Here is a 12620-nt window from a genome sequence, read left to right on the forward strand (position 1 = left end):
ACCCAAAAGCATCTTTGTTCTCCTCCCTTCCCCTCTGGGAGAGGAGTGGGATCCCTGCTGATCTCCAGGGTTTGGATAGAAGGGCTGGAGCTGGTTCCTCCCCAGCTGTCAGTGGGAAGGGGTGGGATCAAGCCGGCAAAAACGTCCCAAACAGGGATTTATTAATTATTCTTTTCCCTCCTGGAAAAAAGGAAGTGTTATGAATTCACATTATATATATATATATATATAATATTATATATTTTTCACAAATATTAATATGAACACTATATGTATAATTGTACTGTATTTTTTATTTTTATTTATAGAGTTTAGAAAGGTAATAAATATATATTTTCTGATTGTGCCAAAGGGTTCACAGTAAAAAGACTGAGTTTTTTTTTCTGCTTTGTAACATCTCAACTGACCAAGCCAGAAAGTGTGGAGGGAAGAGGTCACTTTGTAACCCTGCATAAGGATTGCTAACTTTCTGTTTTCTTATCCAAATAAAAATAACCAAAAAACCTCAGGAGAAGGATTTATAAGGCCCGTGTTACCAGACAGAGTAGAGCCACCCACAAATGAATCTACCAAATAAAATTATTATACTTGAAATCGATAGAGCTCGAAGAAAATGTTTAAATCATGCATTAGAGTCTATTGAATATCTAACAGCAATCCTTAAAAATAAAAATCTAAAAGAGTGAAAATGTGCTGCTGGCTGGCCTTGGGCCAAGCACCTTTGGCCAAGATACTTTTGCTTTTCTGTCTCCCAATTATCTATTTTTATTTTTTATTAAACTTATAAATGTTTCTAAGAGAGTAGAACTCGTTTTTCACAGGAGTAACTGTTCCTGGAGGTTCAGGTGGCTGTCTCTGGCTTTTCCCATCCACTCGGTGTGCCAGGGGGGACAGCCCTGAAGTGATTTGGTCTTTAATCCACCCAAGAGCCTTTCCCAGCCCTCCTGGTGAGCTCAGAGCTTGTTTTTCCCTGGATCCTCAGTTCCTCATGCGTGAGCTGTGAATCATCCCCACCTGGAATGGAACGTGGCCGTGCACTGAACAAGTCAAGGCCAATCCTGATTTTTGTACCAAGGAACAGAAACGTGACCCAAGGGTGGCTCCTAAAAAAGCCCCTTTGGGAGGTCTCTGGGATGTTTTGGGGTCCCCTTGGGCTGCAGGGTGGCCTCTCCCCAGAGCAGCTCCAAACCTGCCTGGTCACACTCAGGATTGATTTGGGAGCCTGGACTTGGTGGTTTTGTGCTGGTTTCAGTCACTCACCTGCCTGGAGGACGTTTGATCCCTGAGCTCCCTGGGGTATGAAGGGATCAGGAATGAGCCCTGGGCTGTCCCAAAGGCCAAGAGGGAATCCTGCAGAGGATTTACTGTCTGCACCCAGGGCCAGGTGGTCATTCCTGCAGAGCCTGGTGTGACATTGCTGGAGGAAAAGGTGGGATTCCATCCAGCTCTGGGGGACTGCAGCCCCAAGGTGTCCCCACCACGTCCCTCGAGGCTCCCCCACGGTCCTGCTGTGTCCTGAAAGGTGCCACAGACACATCCAGGGAGAAAAATCACTTTTCCTCCATTGGAAAAAGCCCAGGGAATCTTTTGTGGCCCTGGAACCTCACTGCAGCTCACTGTGTTTGTGTCAGCAGCTCCAGCCCGCGGCTTGTTTGAGAACATTTCTGAGCAATTGCGGAGGGAGACACAACAGGAGAGTTTGGCTGGGGCTGCTGGGCAGAGGCAGAGAGGGACAGAGAGGGGCAGAGAGGGGCAGGGAAGGTTCATTCCCATCCCGGCAGGAAGGGCTCTCAGCTGTGCTGCACCTCCAGACCTGGACAAGGGAATTACACGGGGAGGAGGCAGCAGGACAAGGAAACCATCACGGAATTCCCAGGGAAGGTCAGGCTTCCGTGTCACCTGCAGCAGGAGGGGGGTCAGCAGGTCCCTACTCTCCCTGGATTTAATTAATCCCCACTTTAATTAAATCCTGGAGCCCAACCCAGCACAGGGATGTCAGAAACTCTGTGAGCTCCTGCTCAGAGTCAGGTTCAAAGCAACCCCACAGCTCATCCAGGCTTTCCTGCATCACAAAGGACTTTTTTTCCCCAAATAATATCTTTGCCAAATAAACAATTTTTTTTTTTTTTTTTTTTTTTTTTTTTTTTTTTTTTGAGGGGATTGACTCTCTGTTGTTCAGCTCATGGTTCAGTTCATTACTTCGAGTCATTTTATCCATTTTGAGGCATTTTCCCTCAGTCTTCTCATTCCTAATTTAAGTAACAAACTCCCCAAAGTCTTTGCTGACTTCCCAGCCCCATTCCAGGGGATTTTGGAGCCTGGAGCTCTTTGCCTTTGTGCAGCACTGAGAACACTGGAGCCTCTCTGGGTGGCCTGGACCAGCTGAAACTTTCCAAAACACTTTCCTTTTGTTCTTGTCCCTCTGCACATCTTCTGGGGTTGTTATTGTCACCTTCAGTCCCTCCCAGGCCCATCTGCTCCATGAAGCACCGTCAGGATGTTCCCACCTTTTCATCTCTGGCTCATCCATCAATCACAGCCCTCCTGTGCCCTGGGCAGGGAGGCTCTGCTTGCACCACCTTTGTTTTCCAAAATATATCTCTGGGCCTCTGCAGAGCCACCCAGGACAGCTCTGAGGAGCTTCTTGCAAGGCTGTTTGCAAGAACAGAGTTTCACTCCTTCCTCTAAGGTGCCACCTCCTCATTGTCATTAATGTTGAACAAGCAATGACCACATTCTGCTCCTGGGAGCTCTGAGGATCTTCTGACCCCACTGAGGGGGTGGGAACACAGAGATTTGTCTGCTGGAAACTTCACTGGCTCCTGCAGCAGCTGAATCTGTTTTTACAGAAGATCTGTGCCAGCACAAGTGGAGCAAACCAGGATTTCCACCCTGAGCTGTGGAAAGCTGCAGATCCTTCCTTGGCCAGGCAGGCAAAGCTGGCAGCAGGAGCTGAGGGCATACCAAGGCTGTGGCTGCAGGAGAACAGTTTGGTTTTGTCAGGAAGGACACTGAGCAGGGAAGGAAGGCAGCCTGGTGTTCCTGCCACTCCCAAACCTTCACCAGTCCCCGTTGCACAAACGGCAAAGCCAAAACATGGAGGGGTTACTGTCCTGCACCGTGCTGAGAACCTTGAGAGGCTCAGCCACAAAGGCTCCAGCTGAGCTGCTTCTGCTGCTCCAGCTCTGGGAGCTCTGGGAGGGGTTTGGCACTGCCCAGGCTGCCCAGGAGTGCCCTGGGTAACTCCTGCCCCCAGCCTGGAGCAGCCCAGCTGCTGTTGGGAGAGAGGACTGTTAGCCCTGACTCTGCAGGGCTTTCAGAGGTGTCTCTGCTCTCTGATGTGGTTCCAGGATGGCTTCTCCAAAGAGCCAACTCCACACCAGCCCCTCCTGCACTTCACAGGGCCAGGCAGAGCCACCAACACACCCCCAGCCCTGAGGCCCTTGTGGTGCCCCAACCCAAACCTCCCCGGGGCATCTCCTGCCCCGTTCCCCTCCTCAGCAGCAGCTGCAGCTGCCAGGAGTGACATCAGCCCCCAGTGATGGAGGTGAGAACAAAAACACTGCACCTTCACCCCTGTGCTAATTGCCAGCCCCAGCGCGTGGCCAACACTCACAACAGGCACCAAAGGGGCTGGGGAGTTACTCAGCCTCTCCAATTATTATTATTATTATTGTTATTATTTCTGGGATGGGACCGTGCTAGGAAATTCAAGTTCAAACAGAGACGAGGCAGCCAGGGAAAGCTTTATTAGATTCCAGCCTCACCAGGTGTCAGCAGAACTGTGCCAGGTGAGTTACCAGCATGCACAGGTGGGGAGCAGTGCTGGGCTCAGGGCAGGGCATGCAGGGCATGCAGGGCTGCAGGGGGCTGTGCAGGGCTCTGGGGCTGCCCTGCCTGGAGCTGAAGGGTACCTAGAGAGGGAACGGGGATGGGAGCAGCTCCCAGAGAGGGGACAGGGATAGGAGCAGCTCCCAGAGAGGAGACAGGGATGGGAGCAGCCCCCAGAGAGGGGACAGGGATGGGAGCAGCCCCCAGAGAGGGGCCATCCATTGGAGGCACAGCGAGCTTTGGATCCAGCCTGGGAGGGAGCCAGGCCAGGCCCTGGACACTCCATGGAGCTGCTGCCTGCACCCAGTGAAGGGAGGAAAGGTTGTCCTTGCAGAGCCCCTGAGGCTCCAGCCCCACACAGACTCCCAGTGCAGGCAGGGAGTGCCTGGCTGCTCCCCCTGGGAGCTTCTGGGGCTCCTTGTGCAGGCCCAGGGCTGGACAGAGAACGTGAGGAACACCTGGGGTATTGAGGCTCCTGCCTGGTTCAAGCACTAGTCGAGCCCAGCTTACCCATTTGTTCGGTTTATTTAACTTCAAAGAGGTGCACACTAAAGCATTAAGATTTACTGGTTTGGATTCCTCTCTGTACAAGTTCTTTCAAACAGCTTTGAATGCACAAGGCTTTACAGATAGAAGCGCTGAAACACAAGATAAAATCTAAATTCCAAATCACTCCATGAAGAAAAATTGTAGAAAATTAAAAATTAAAAAAAAAAAAAAAAAAAAGGAAACAAAACAAAACAAAAATAAATTCCAACAAAAAACCTGCAGCACTCCTCAGGGAAGGGACAGACTGCATGAGGAGGGACACAGAGGGGTGGAAGGCAAGCGATGGAGGCTCTGCCCAAAGCTGCTCCGTGCTGGCGGCTCAGGGGATGGAGTTCAGGAGATCCTTGAGGAAGCTGTCGGGATCATTGATTTCTGACAAGAGTCCTTGGAACAGAAGACAAGAGAGAACAATCAGCCCCACCAGGCTGTTCGTCCTGCCCCAAAGAGGGATTTGTGCTGGGCCATGTGTGAGCTGCTGACAGCTGCAGGGTTATTTTAGGGCTGGACACGAGGAGGGTAAACCCTGCTGGATGCACGTGCAGGAGGGACTGAAATGTGAATTTCATGAAACTTTAAATCCATATGGAACTGCTCTTGGGCAGCTCCAGGGACCCAGCTCTGCTCCCCGTGTTGGGCAGTGAGAGACTGGCCTGGGGTACAGGTTTTGAGAGAAAAAAGAGCAGCTTCAGCTTCCCTGCAGGATTTCAGCATCTCCTGACTCCTGGAGGCACCAAAATCCTTGGGGAGCAACTCTGGCTGCACCCAACTGCTGCATCTGGTGCATGGGCACATCTGTTCACCAGCCCTCAGACCTCCCAAAGCACCATCCAGCTGTGCTACAGCTGTTTAGGGGAGCAGGGGGAGGTTTTCCTGCCTGGGGCTGCTCAGGTGTGTGTCCCAGCAGTGCTGGGACAGCTCAGGCTGTGGCTGGGCAGGGCTGATCCCTCCTCTCCCTGTCCCAGGGTCAGGAATGTTGCTGTCTCCAGTCACGAGCTGCACAAGGCAGCCTATAAAAGGGCAGGCAAACACTCACCAGCCACATCCAAAAACTCAGAAAACGTTTCCACTGGCATGAATTCCTCCTGGAAGGTTTTCAGGGCCTTGTCTGCAGCCTCGTGGATTGGCATGTCGTTGTGTCGGATGAACTCAGCCAGAGAGAAGGACCAGCCTCCCTCTGTGTTACTGGTAGGCACCTTCTGGCAGGGGATGAAGACACCAAATCAGGCCAAAAATAATTATTAAAAAAAAAAAGTTACTGCAAACCCTGGTGCCTTCTCCCATTGCTCCTGGATTTCCATCCCTGCCTCGTGAAAACAACCGAGAGAGAAAACAATTCCCCAAGTGCAACTTCATGATCTTTTTTTACAGAATGAAACAAGGTCCCAGGCATTTTCTCACCCTGAGTACTGAACCCTCTTGGAAGCTGCAGGTTTCTTTCTGCCCCTGCCTCCTTCCTCACCCAACCACTTCCCTGGCACAGCCTGCAATGTGCTTCCTTCCATGAACAATGAACAGGAGAAATAAGCAAATACACAAGAAAGGAGTGCTGCCAACTGGAAAAGTCTCAATTCTTCAGCCACTGAACTGCAAGGAGCACAATGAGCACAGGCAGCTTCTTGTGGCCTTTCTGCTTTTACAAGGTGCAGAAGAAAAAAGGAAAAAAATCCTCCCCTGTGGGGGAGGTGAGGCCCTGTCACAGGGTGCCCAGAGAAGCTGTGGCTGCCCCTGGATCCCTGGCAGTGCCCAAGGCCAGGCTGGATGGGGCTGGGAGCAGCCTGGGACAGTGGAAGGTATCCCTGCCATGCCAGGGGTAGCACTGGATGAGCTTTAAGGTCCCTTTCCCACTCAAACCATCCTGGGATTCTGTTAAGTTTTGTTTCCAAAGATCTTGGAGAAAGAGCTTTCAAATTTTGATTTCTATTTCAAACTCCTGTAATTGCTGGGGTAATGAAGCTAAAGTGGAGCTGTGCAGAGGAGCTGCAGTGCTCTCCTTACCTTGAACATGTTGTAAATGAGATCTACGAGTGCCCAGAAGAGCAGGCCCGAGCGGTACGTGGCGTATTCCTTCACTGCCTTGTCTGCCAGTCTGCCAGGGGAAAACCAGCCTGGAGTTAATCCCTTTACTGGGAGCTTTGATAACCCACCTGATGAACGAACAGCCTGAAAGCTGCAACAGCCAGAGCCCATCAGTGACATGCAGGGAATGAGCTCTGGGTGTCCTTTGGCCATTGGGCACCTGAGATTGTGGTGCAGCAATTCCTGAGGCTGGGCAGCCCCCCTGCCCCAGCTGTGCTGTGTGACCAGAGCAGGTCTGCAGCAAAACCTTCTTCCACAGGAAGGAAACCAGCACAGAGGGAACTGGAGGGCTGAGACTACACAGGAAGTCCACAACAGAGTGGGAAAAAACAACATCCAGCCCTTGTTTGTGTGCTCACTGCTGGGGGAAGAGCAGATGCCTGAAGGAAAGACCAAATCCAGGTCTCACACACAGGGGGTAGCAACAACACAACAGCTTTGTGCTTCTAACTCATAAAAGCATTTCTGCAAGACTCTGAGGGAAATCTCCTTGTCCTGGAAGAAATTGAGCAATCTCCATTTAATATCTCCTTGGTTATTCTCCTGCCAGGAAAGGACTTCTCTGGAAATCCAGCATCTGGGTTTGGAGCAGCAGGAATGCCCTAAAAGGTGCAGAAGTGTGCTGGGATAGCAGCTCCCAAAGTCTGCAGGATTAATCACAAACAGGTTCTAGCAAGGCAGAACCTCCCGCCAGGAGCTCTCATGGGTTTGGAATTCTCGTGCCTGTGCTCCTCAGGTACATCTGCCCCATCACGTGCTGCTTCCTGCTCAACACTTCAGAGCTTTGGAAAAACAAAAAATCCCTTTTTTATGCACCCAGGACCAGCTCAGCTGCTGCAAGTCAGCAACACAACAGGGGGTTCCAGCTGCAACCTGCCCCAGATTGGGACTTCTGGGGGAAAAAATGAACATTTTGCTGCTCTTATTAAAAGGCTCCATTTGTGTGTGTGCCCTTAAAACAGACATCTTAGTAGGTGGCAGCCTGCTCGGGCAGCTCAGCTTAATTATTGAAAGGAAAACCAATTAGTAAAGGTGACTAAATTTCCACGGGATGAAGAGCAACTTAGAGCGAGGCTAATTCTGGCCTTCCAAATACTGCAAGACAGACTTTTCTTTTCATGTGAATGGGTTTGATCTCATTGGAGTCTGCTCCTTTAATTGAAAACTAAAAGGCCCTTGTGGGTTAGGGCTGTAGTTACCTCCTGGAGCAGCTGCTGGGTTTCATTCCTGCAGCTGGACAGGGACTGCCAGCACAAAGCCAGACACGGACACTGGGGAAGCCTCACTTCCCTCAGAAGTGTTTTAGAAAGGTCACAGTGAAGAGCAAAGGGAAAAAAAAATCAAAAGGGTCTTTTCCTCCCAAATTCCAGATGAAAGCTATACTGAAAAATATTTACAGAATTTTTTAGCCAGAATTTGTGGTTCAGTAACCATGAACTTGGTTCAGTTCTTTGGAATCTGTAAATTATATTTACAAAAACAGAACAAATCCAGAACTTGGATCCATTCTGGTAATTTAATCTTTCGGTTTAAATAGGGAAAGTTTCCGAAACAAGGGAGGTGCTGAGTATCTCCCCCCTGGTACCTGTGGTACCATCACTCTTGACAGAGCCAGGAGCCCTTTCTGCTCAATTCTCCCCAAATCCGTGTGACCCTGACTGGTCCAGCTGAGGAGCTGGATGGGCACCTCCCCAGGGGACAGGGAAGGTGTGGGATTTGCTGCCTTGGAATGAGGGAATACAGAGCATTCCTGCACCTTCCCAGGATTTACAGGGATTCAGATCATGAGCAGATCCTCAGCTTTTTGGAGATGCCCTGGGGGTTCCTGCAGTGATTCCCGTCCTGTTTTGGGATGCATAGGTAGAAGTGAGTCCTTGAGTGTCTCCAGCCTTCACCCTGGTGTTCTGGGAATGGAGCTGCTCCCAGACAACACCCTGAACGTGGAATGCTGATTTTAATCCTTTGCATGCAGACACTTACCCTGGTGTCATAGCCAGTGGCTTCCTCTCTGCCTCAGCCTACAAATTCAAGATATTGGCACTTATCTGCAGAGCCTTTCACCATCCACCGCCCTCTTCCTGCTTTTCCACCAGAATAAATAAGCACAGAACTGTGATTTCTGATTGGAATTCAGAGCTGCCATATTGCTATTTCTGAGAGGCTTTATCAGAGGGAGGCTTTGTGCTCTCTTAGTCTGCAGAGATTAAAGAAAGCCCTTGAATAAACCTTGACATAATTCCTGAGCACTATTTCTGAGTGTGTTCCCCTGAAATTCCAGACATTGGATGCTTTAGCTGGAAGTTCCTGGCTCTGCCTGTTCCAAAATGCTTTTATTACAGCCCTGCTTGGGGAAGGAACAGAACGTTTAGGGAGGGTTTAAACAGCAGCAAACCCACCCTGGGCTCAGCTCTGGCAGCCCAGGGAAGAGCTGCACCCCCCTGAGCCTCTAGGACGTCTCCTGGATCTGTCTGACACCCCAGGATTCACACAGGCTGCTGGAAACAGGAAACAGGAGCCAGGGGAGCTTGAAAGCAGCACAGAGATCAATAGAGGAGCCCCTTTCAGAGCTCTCTCCTTTTTCCAAGAGCACTGGTTCATGCTGGGTTTGTGCAACTACAATGTAATGACTTTATCAAACACCTAATTAATGTCATCACCATAAGAATGCCCTTTAAGGCGACTTAGAATAATAATGAATTGATTCCTAATTATGACAGCTATTTCAAATCATCCTTTCAGAAACTGGAATTTCCTTTCCCTCTCTGGAAATATTGTGCCTTTGTCAGGCAGGCACAGCCACTTATTCTTGTGCTTTAAGTGTCTGACAGCTGCTATTGATTTTTTTCTTTTTAAAAAGCAATGGCATTTGAGTTCTATTTCTATTTTTCTATTTGAGGGAGGCTGGAGCACTGATCAGAAGGGCCCAGAACGAGCTTCTACAGGGAGGCAAACAGGGAGTGAGGCACAGCTCAGAGACAGCTCATGGCTGGAGCCACTGCAGTGCTGAGGTGGGGGAGGAAGAAGGAAAAGCATCATTTCCATTGATCAGCTCATTGATCCACTCCGAGGAACATCCAGAATGAAATGCTCCTGCTCACACCAGCCCTGGGGTGCAGCTGCAGCCACTCAGGGCCAGGGTGGACGGGGCTTGGAGGACTGTCCCTGAGCTGTGGGAGCTGTCCCTGGGCTGTGTGAGGCATCCCTGGGCTCTGGGGGGTGTCCCTGCCCATGGCAGAGGATGGCACTGGGGGCTTCAGTGCTCAACTCAAGCCAAGCCAGGCTGGGATTCTGCAGCTCTGCAACACTGAGTGCAAAGGTTACTCAGAGGGGATAACACCTGGTGTGAACTACACACACTCCCTATAGCTGTGAGTGGCTCTGTGATGGTGACACAAGTGGGTGTGACAGTGACACAAATGTCTCTGTGACAATGACACAAATAGCTTTGTGACACAAGCTTTGTGACAGTGACACAAGTGGCTCTGTGACAGTGACACGAGTGGGTGTCACTGTGATGGTGACATGAGCTCTGTGACAGTGACACAAGTGGCTCTGTGACAGTGACACGAGTGGGTGTCACTGTGATGGTGACATGAGCTCTGTGACAGTGACACAAGTGGCTCTGTGACAGCAACAGGAGTGGGTGTCACTCTGTGATGGTGACACAAGCCCTGTGACAGTGACACAAGCTCTGTGCCCCACGGGGGCCCTGTGACTGACCTGCTGGCCCCTCCTGGGGACACCACGCGGGCGTGGGAGGTGACGAGGAGGCGGCGCAGGATGTCCCCACGGATGGCCCGCCACCTCTCCGGGGGACAGATGTGCAGGGCCAGCACGGTGTAGTAGTGGGGCCCATCCACCTCGAAGGCGCTCTCCACCCACTTCTCCCGGGGCTGCTCCAGGAAGCTCTGCAGGTTCTTCTCCTCCCGAGAGGTCGCCCGGGTCCTGCAACACAAGGGAAGCCTCAGAGGCTGCTCAGGCCCCAGGGGGCTCAGCCTCTGCTCCACAGGAGCTCTGGGCTGCTGCCCAGGCACCCTGCACAGGGAGCCAGCTGGGCACCTCCAGCTTTTCCCAAATTCATCCCTGGTTGAAGATTTGCTCCCAGTGGGCAACACCAGCTTTTCCCAAATTCATCCCTGGTTGAAGATATGTTCCCATTGGGCACCACTAGCTTTTCCCAAATCCCAAATTCATCCCTGGTTGAGGATTTGCTCCCAGTGGGCACCACCAGCTTTTCCCAAATTCATCCCCTGGTTGAGGACCTGCTCCCAGTGAAGCAAACACATTTTCCTTGGAGTTGTGGGTGGCACTAGGGGTTTGCCAGGCGGTTGCCATTGCCCCAGTAGAAGACAACACCACTGCTGAGGTATTTTTCTTTTTCTTTGAAAAAAAGATGGAGCCAGGCCAGGCACTGGAGTGGTGCCATCTCCCATGGGACACCACACAGCCACTGCAGCTCCTGCAGCCACACCTGGAACCATTTATACAATTCCTCTACTGCAAAGGCAACCTCTGGGAATACACAGGCCAAATTCAAACCCAAAAGACACTGTACTTTACTGCAAGCTTATATAAATATTTTATCCTTTTCCTCCTTTCCCTCAGAGCTCCAATGTCCCAGGAGTCCCGACACTCCAGAACTGACAGTGCAAACCACATGTTACAGGAGACTTTGGGAAGTTGCATCACACTTTACCACATCTGTGGCTCTACTGCACCAGGCAGAGGCTGCCAGCCAGGTCAGACCATTGATTTTTAAGTGAGATAAACCATCCCTATCAGGCATTAAGCAGCATCCCAGCAGATGAAGCTGTCAGAGTTGTATGACCTTTTCATCTGCTGAAAGATGCAGCTGGGAGCCAAGTAGTAGCTCTTTATTTTCTCCATTTAATTTTAAAAAATTCTGTCTGGGAAGTACAGAAGGCCTTTTTCCACATCTGCCCAGCGGGTTCTGGGCTCTGTGGTGCCAACAGCAGCCTAACAAGATGAAACAAATAGTTCCATTTATTTGTCTCCAAAAGGAATGGGAAAACAATAGCACAGGGATATGGAGATAGATATTAAAAACAAAAGACAAATTGTATTACAGCCAAAACCTTGATTAGTTCCAGGCGGGAAAGTGAGAGGGATTTTACTGCACTGCATTTGGAGTGACCTTGGTATGTATTTTAATATTTATATCCTCATCTAATTAGCATTACTTACTAATATCTAACTCCTCAAATAGAGGATATCCATGGGCATCCCATTTTTGCAGGATCAGAACCAGCTCATGTATTCCAAAGCATCTGGGTGCCTATGGATGTGGCCACATAGCCTCACTGCAGTGCCAAAGCACTGCTGTTTATTGGTAAAAAATAATAATGGTTACCCCAAAAAATAATAAAAATATCAGGAAAATCTGATAGACCTGAACCCTCCTCCAGGCATGGCAAATCTGGAAATAAAACTGTGTTACTTGAACACTGAATAAAATTATATCAGGGTTAAGTTTCCAACTAACAATTACTTCATGGCAGTGTCTCTTTTGCCTGCTCAGGAGAAAATTAAGCTGGTGGAGTTTCTTTAATGTAATAACCCTGTTGCTCACCCCAGAGGTAATAATTACATCTAGAATGGAAAGAGAAGCTAATTCCCAATTGCTTTTACTCAATAGGTTCCCTGTTATCCAGCATGTCCAGGCTTCACTCCTAACAATGCTAAATCCTTAACAACCTCCTTAGGATGTGCAACCCCCGCTCCTCCTAAAACTTGGTGTGATTTCCCATCTGTGCTGGCCTGTGCAGAGAGCAGAGCCCAGAGCTGGGGGAGGGCAGGGAGGGGTGGCACTGACGTGTTGAGCACGTAGAGCACGGTGTGGATGATGTAGGGGATGAGGTGGATGTTGCTCTCGCGGCCGCCGCCCCCAGTGTCGATGCTGAACGATTGCTCCATGGCGAAGCGCAGGAACAGCAGCTTGATGTCGTGCACGTTGAGCTGGTACGTGGGCTCCCTCTGCCCCGTGCACTCCTGGAGGTAAGTGTTGTGTCTGCAAAACAGCAGGGAACCTTCCCAGAGCTCCTCCTGCCACAGCACGGCCCAGGATCCCAGCAGGGATGGCACAGGGAAGCTTTAAAACAGGAACAGCTGACACAAAGGCAGCCCCTGCTACCTTGGATTAACCT

At 50.3% G+C, this 12620-nt stretch overlaps 1 protein-coding gene across 3 annotated transcripts in view; it reads right to left on the reverse strand.

Moving 5' to 3' along the window:
* Positions 1 to 4337: 4337 nt before the first annotated feature.
* Positions 4338 to 12620, reverse strand: part of UBR4 (ubiquitin protein ligase E3 component n-recognin 4) — a gene marked incomplete at its 5' end in the record, with an annotated part of 82483 nt that continues 74200 nt past the window's right edge. For all 3 annotated transcript variants that reach the window (XM_083876649.1, XM_083876648.1, XM_083876647.1), the window contains 5 exons: positions 4338 to 4764; positions 5414 to 5576; positions 6376 to 6466; positions 10177 to 10401; positions 12290 to 12484. In XM_083876649.1, the coding sequence (XP_083732775.1) occupies positions 4700 to 4764; positions 5414 to 5576; positions 6376 to 6466; positions 10177 to 10401; positions 12290 to 12484 (739 nt within the window). In that variant the 3' untranslated portion in view covers positions 4338 to 4699. The remainder of the gene's footprint in view (positions 4765 to 5413; positions 5577 to 6375; positions 6467 to 10176; positions 10402 to 12289; positions 12485 to 12620) is intronic.

This window comes from Zosterops lateralis (genome assembly GCF_965231275.1).
Source record: "Zosterops lateralis genome assembly, chromosome: 22".
In the NCBI taxonomy this organism is placed as follows: domain Eukaryota; kingdom Metazoa; phylum Chordata; class Aves; order Passeriformes; family Zosteropidae; genus Zosterops; species Zosterops lateralis.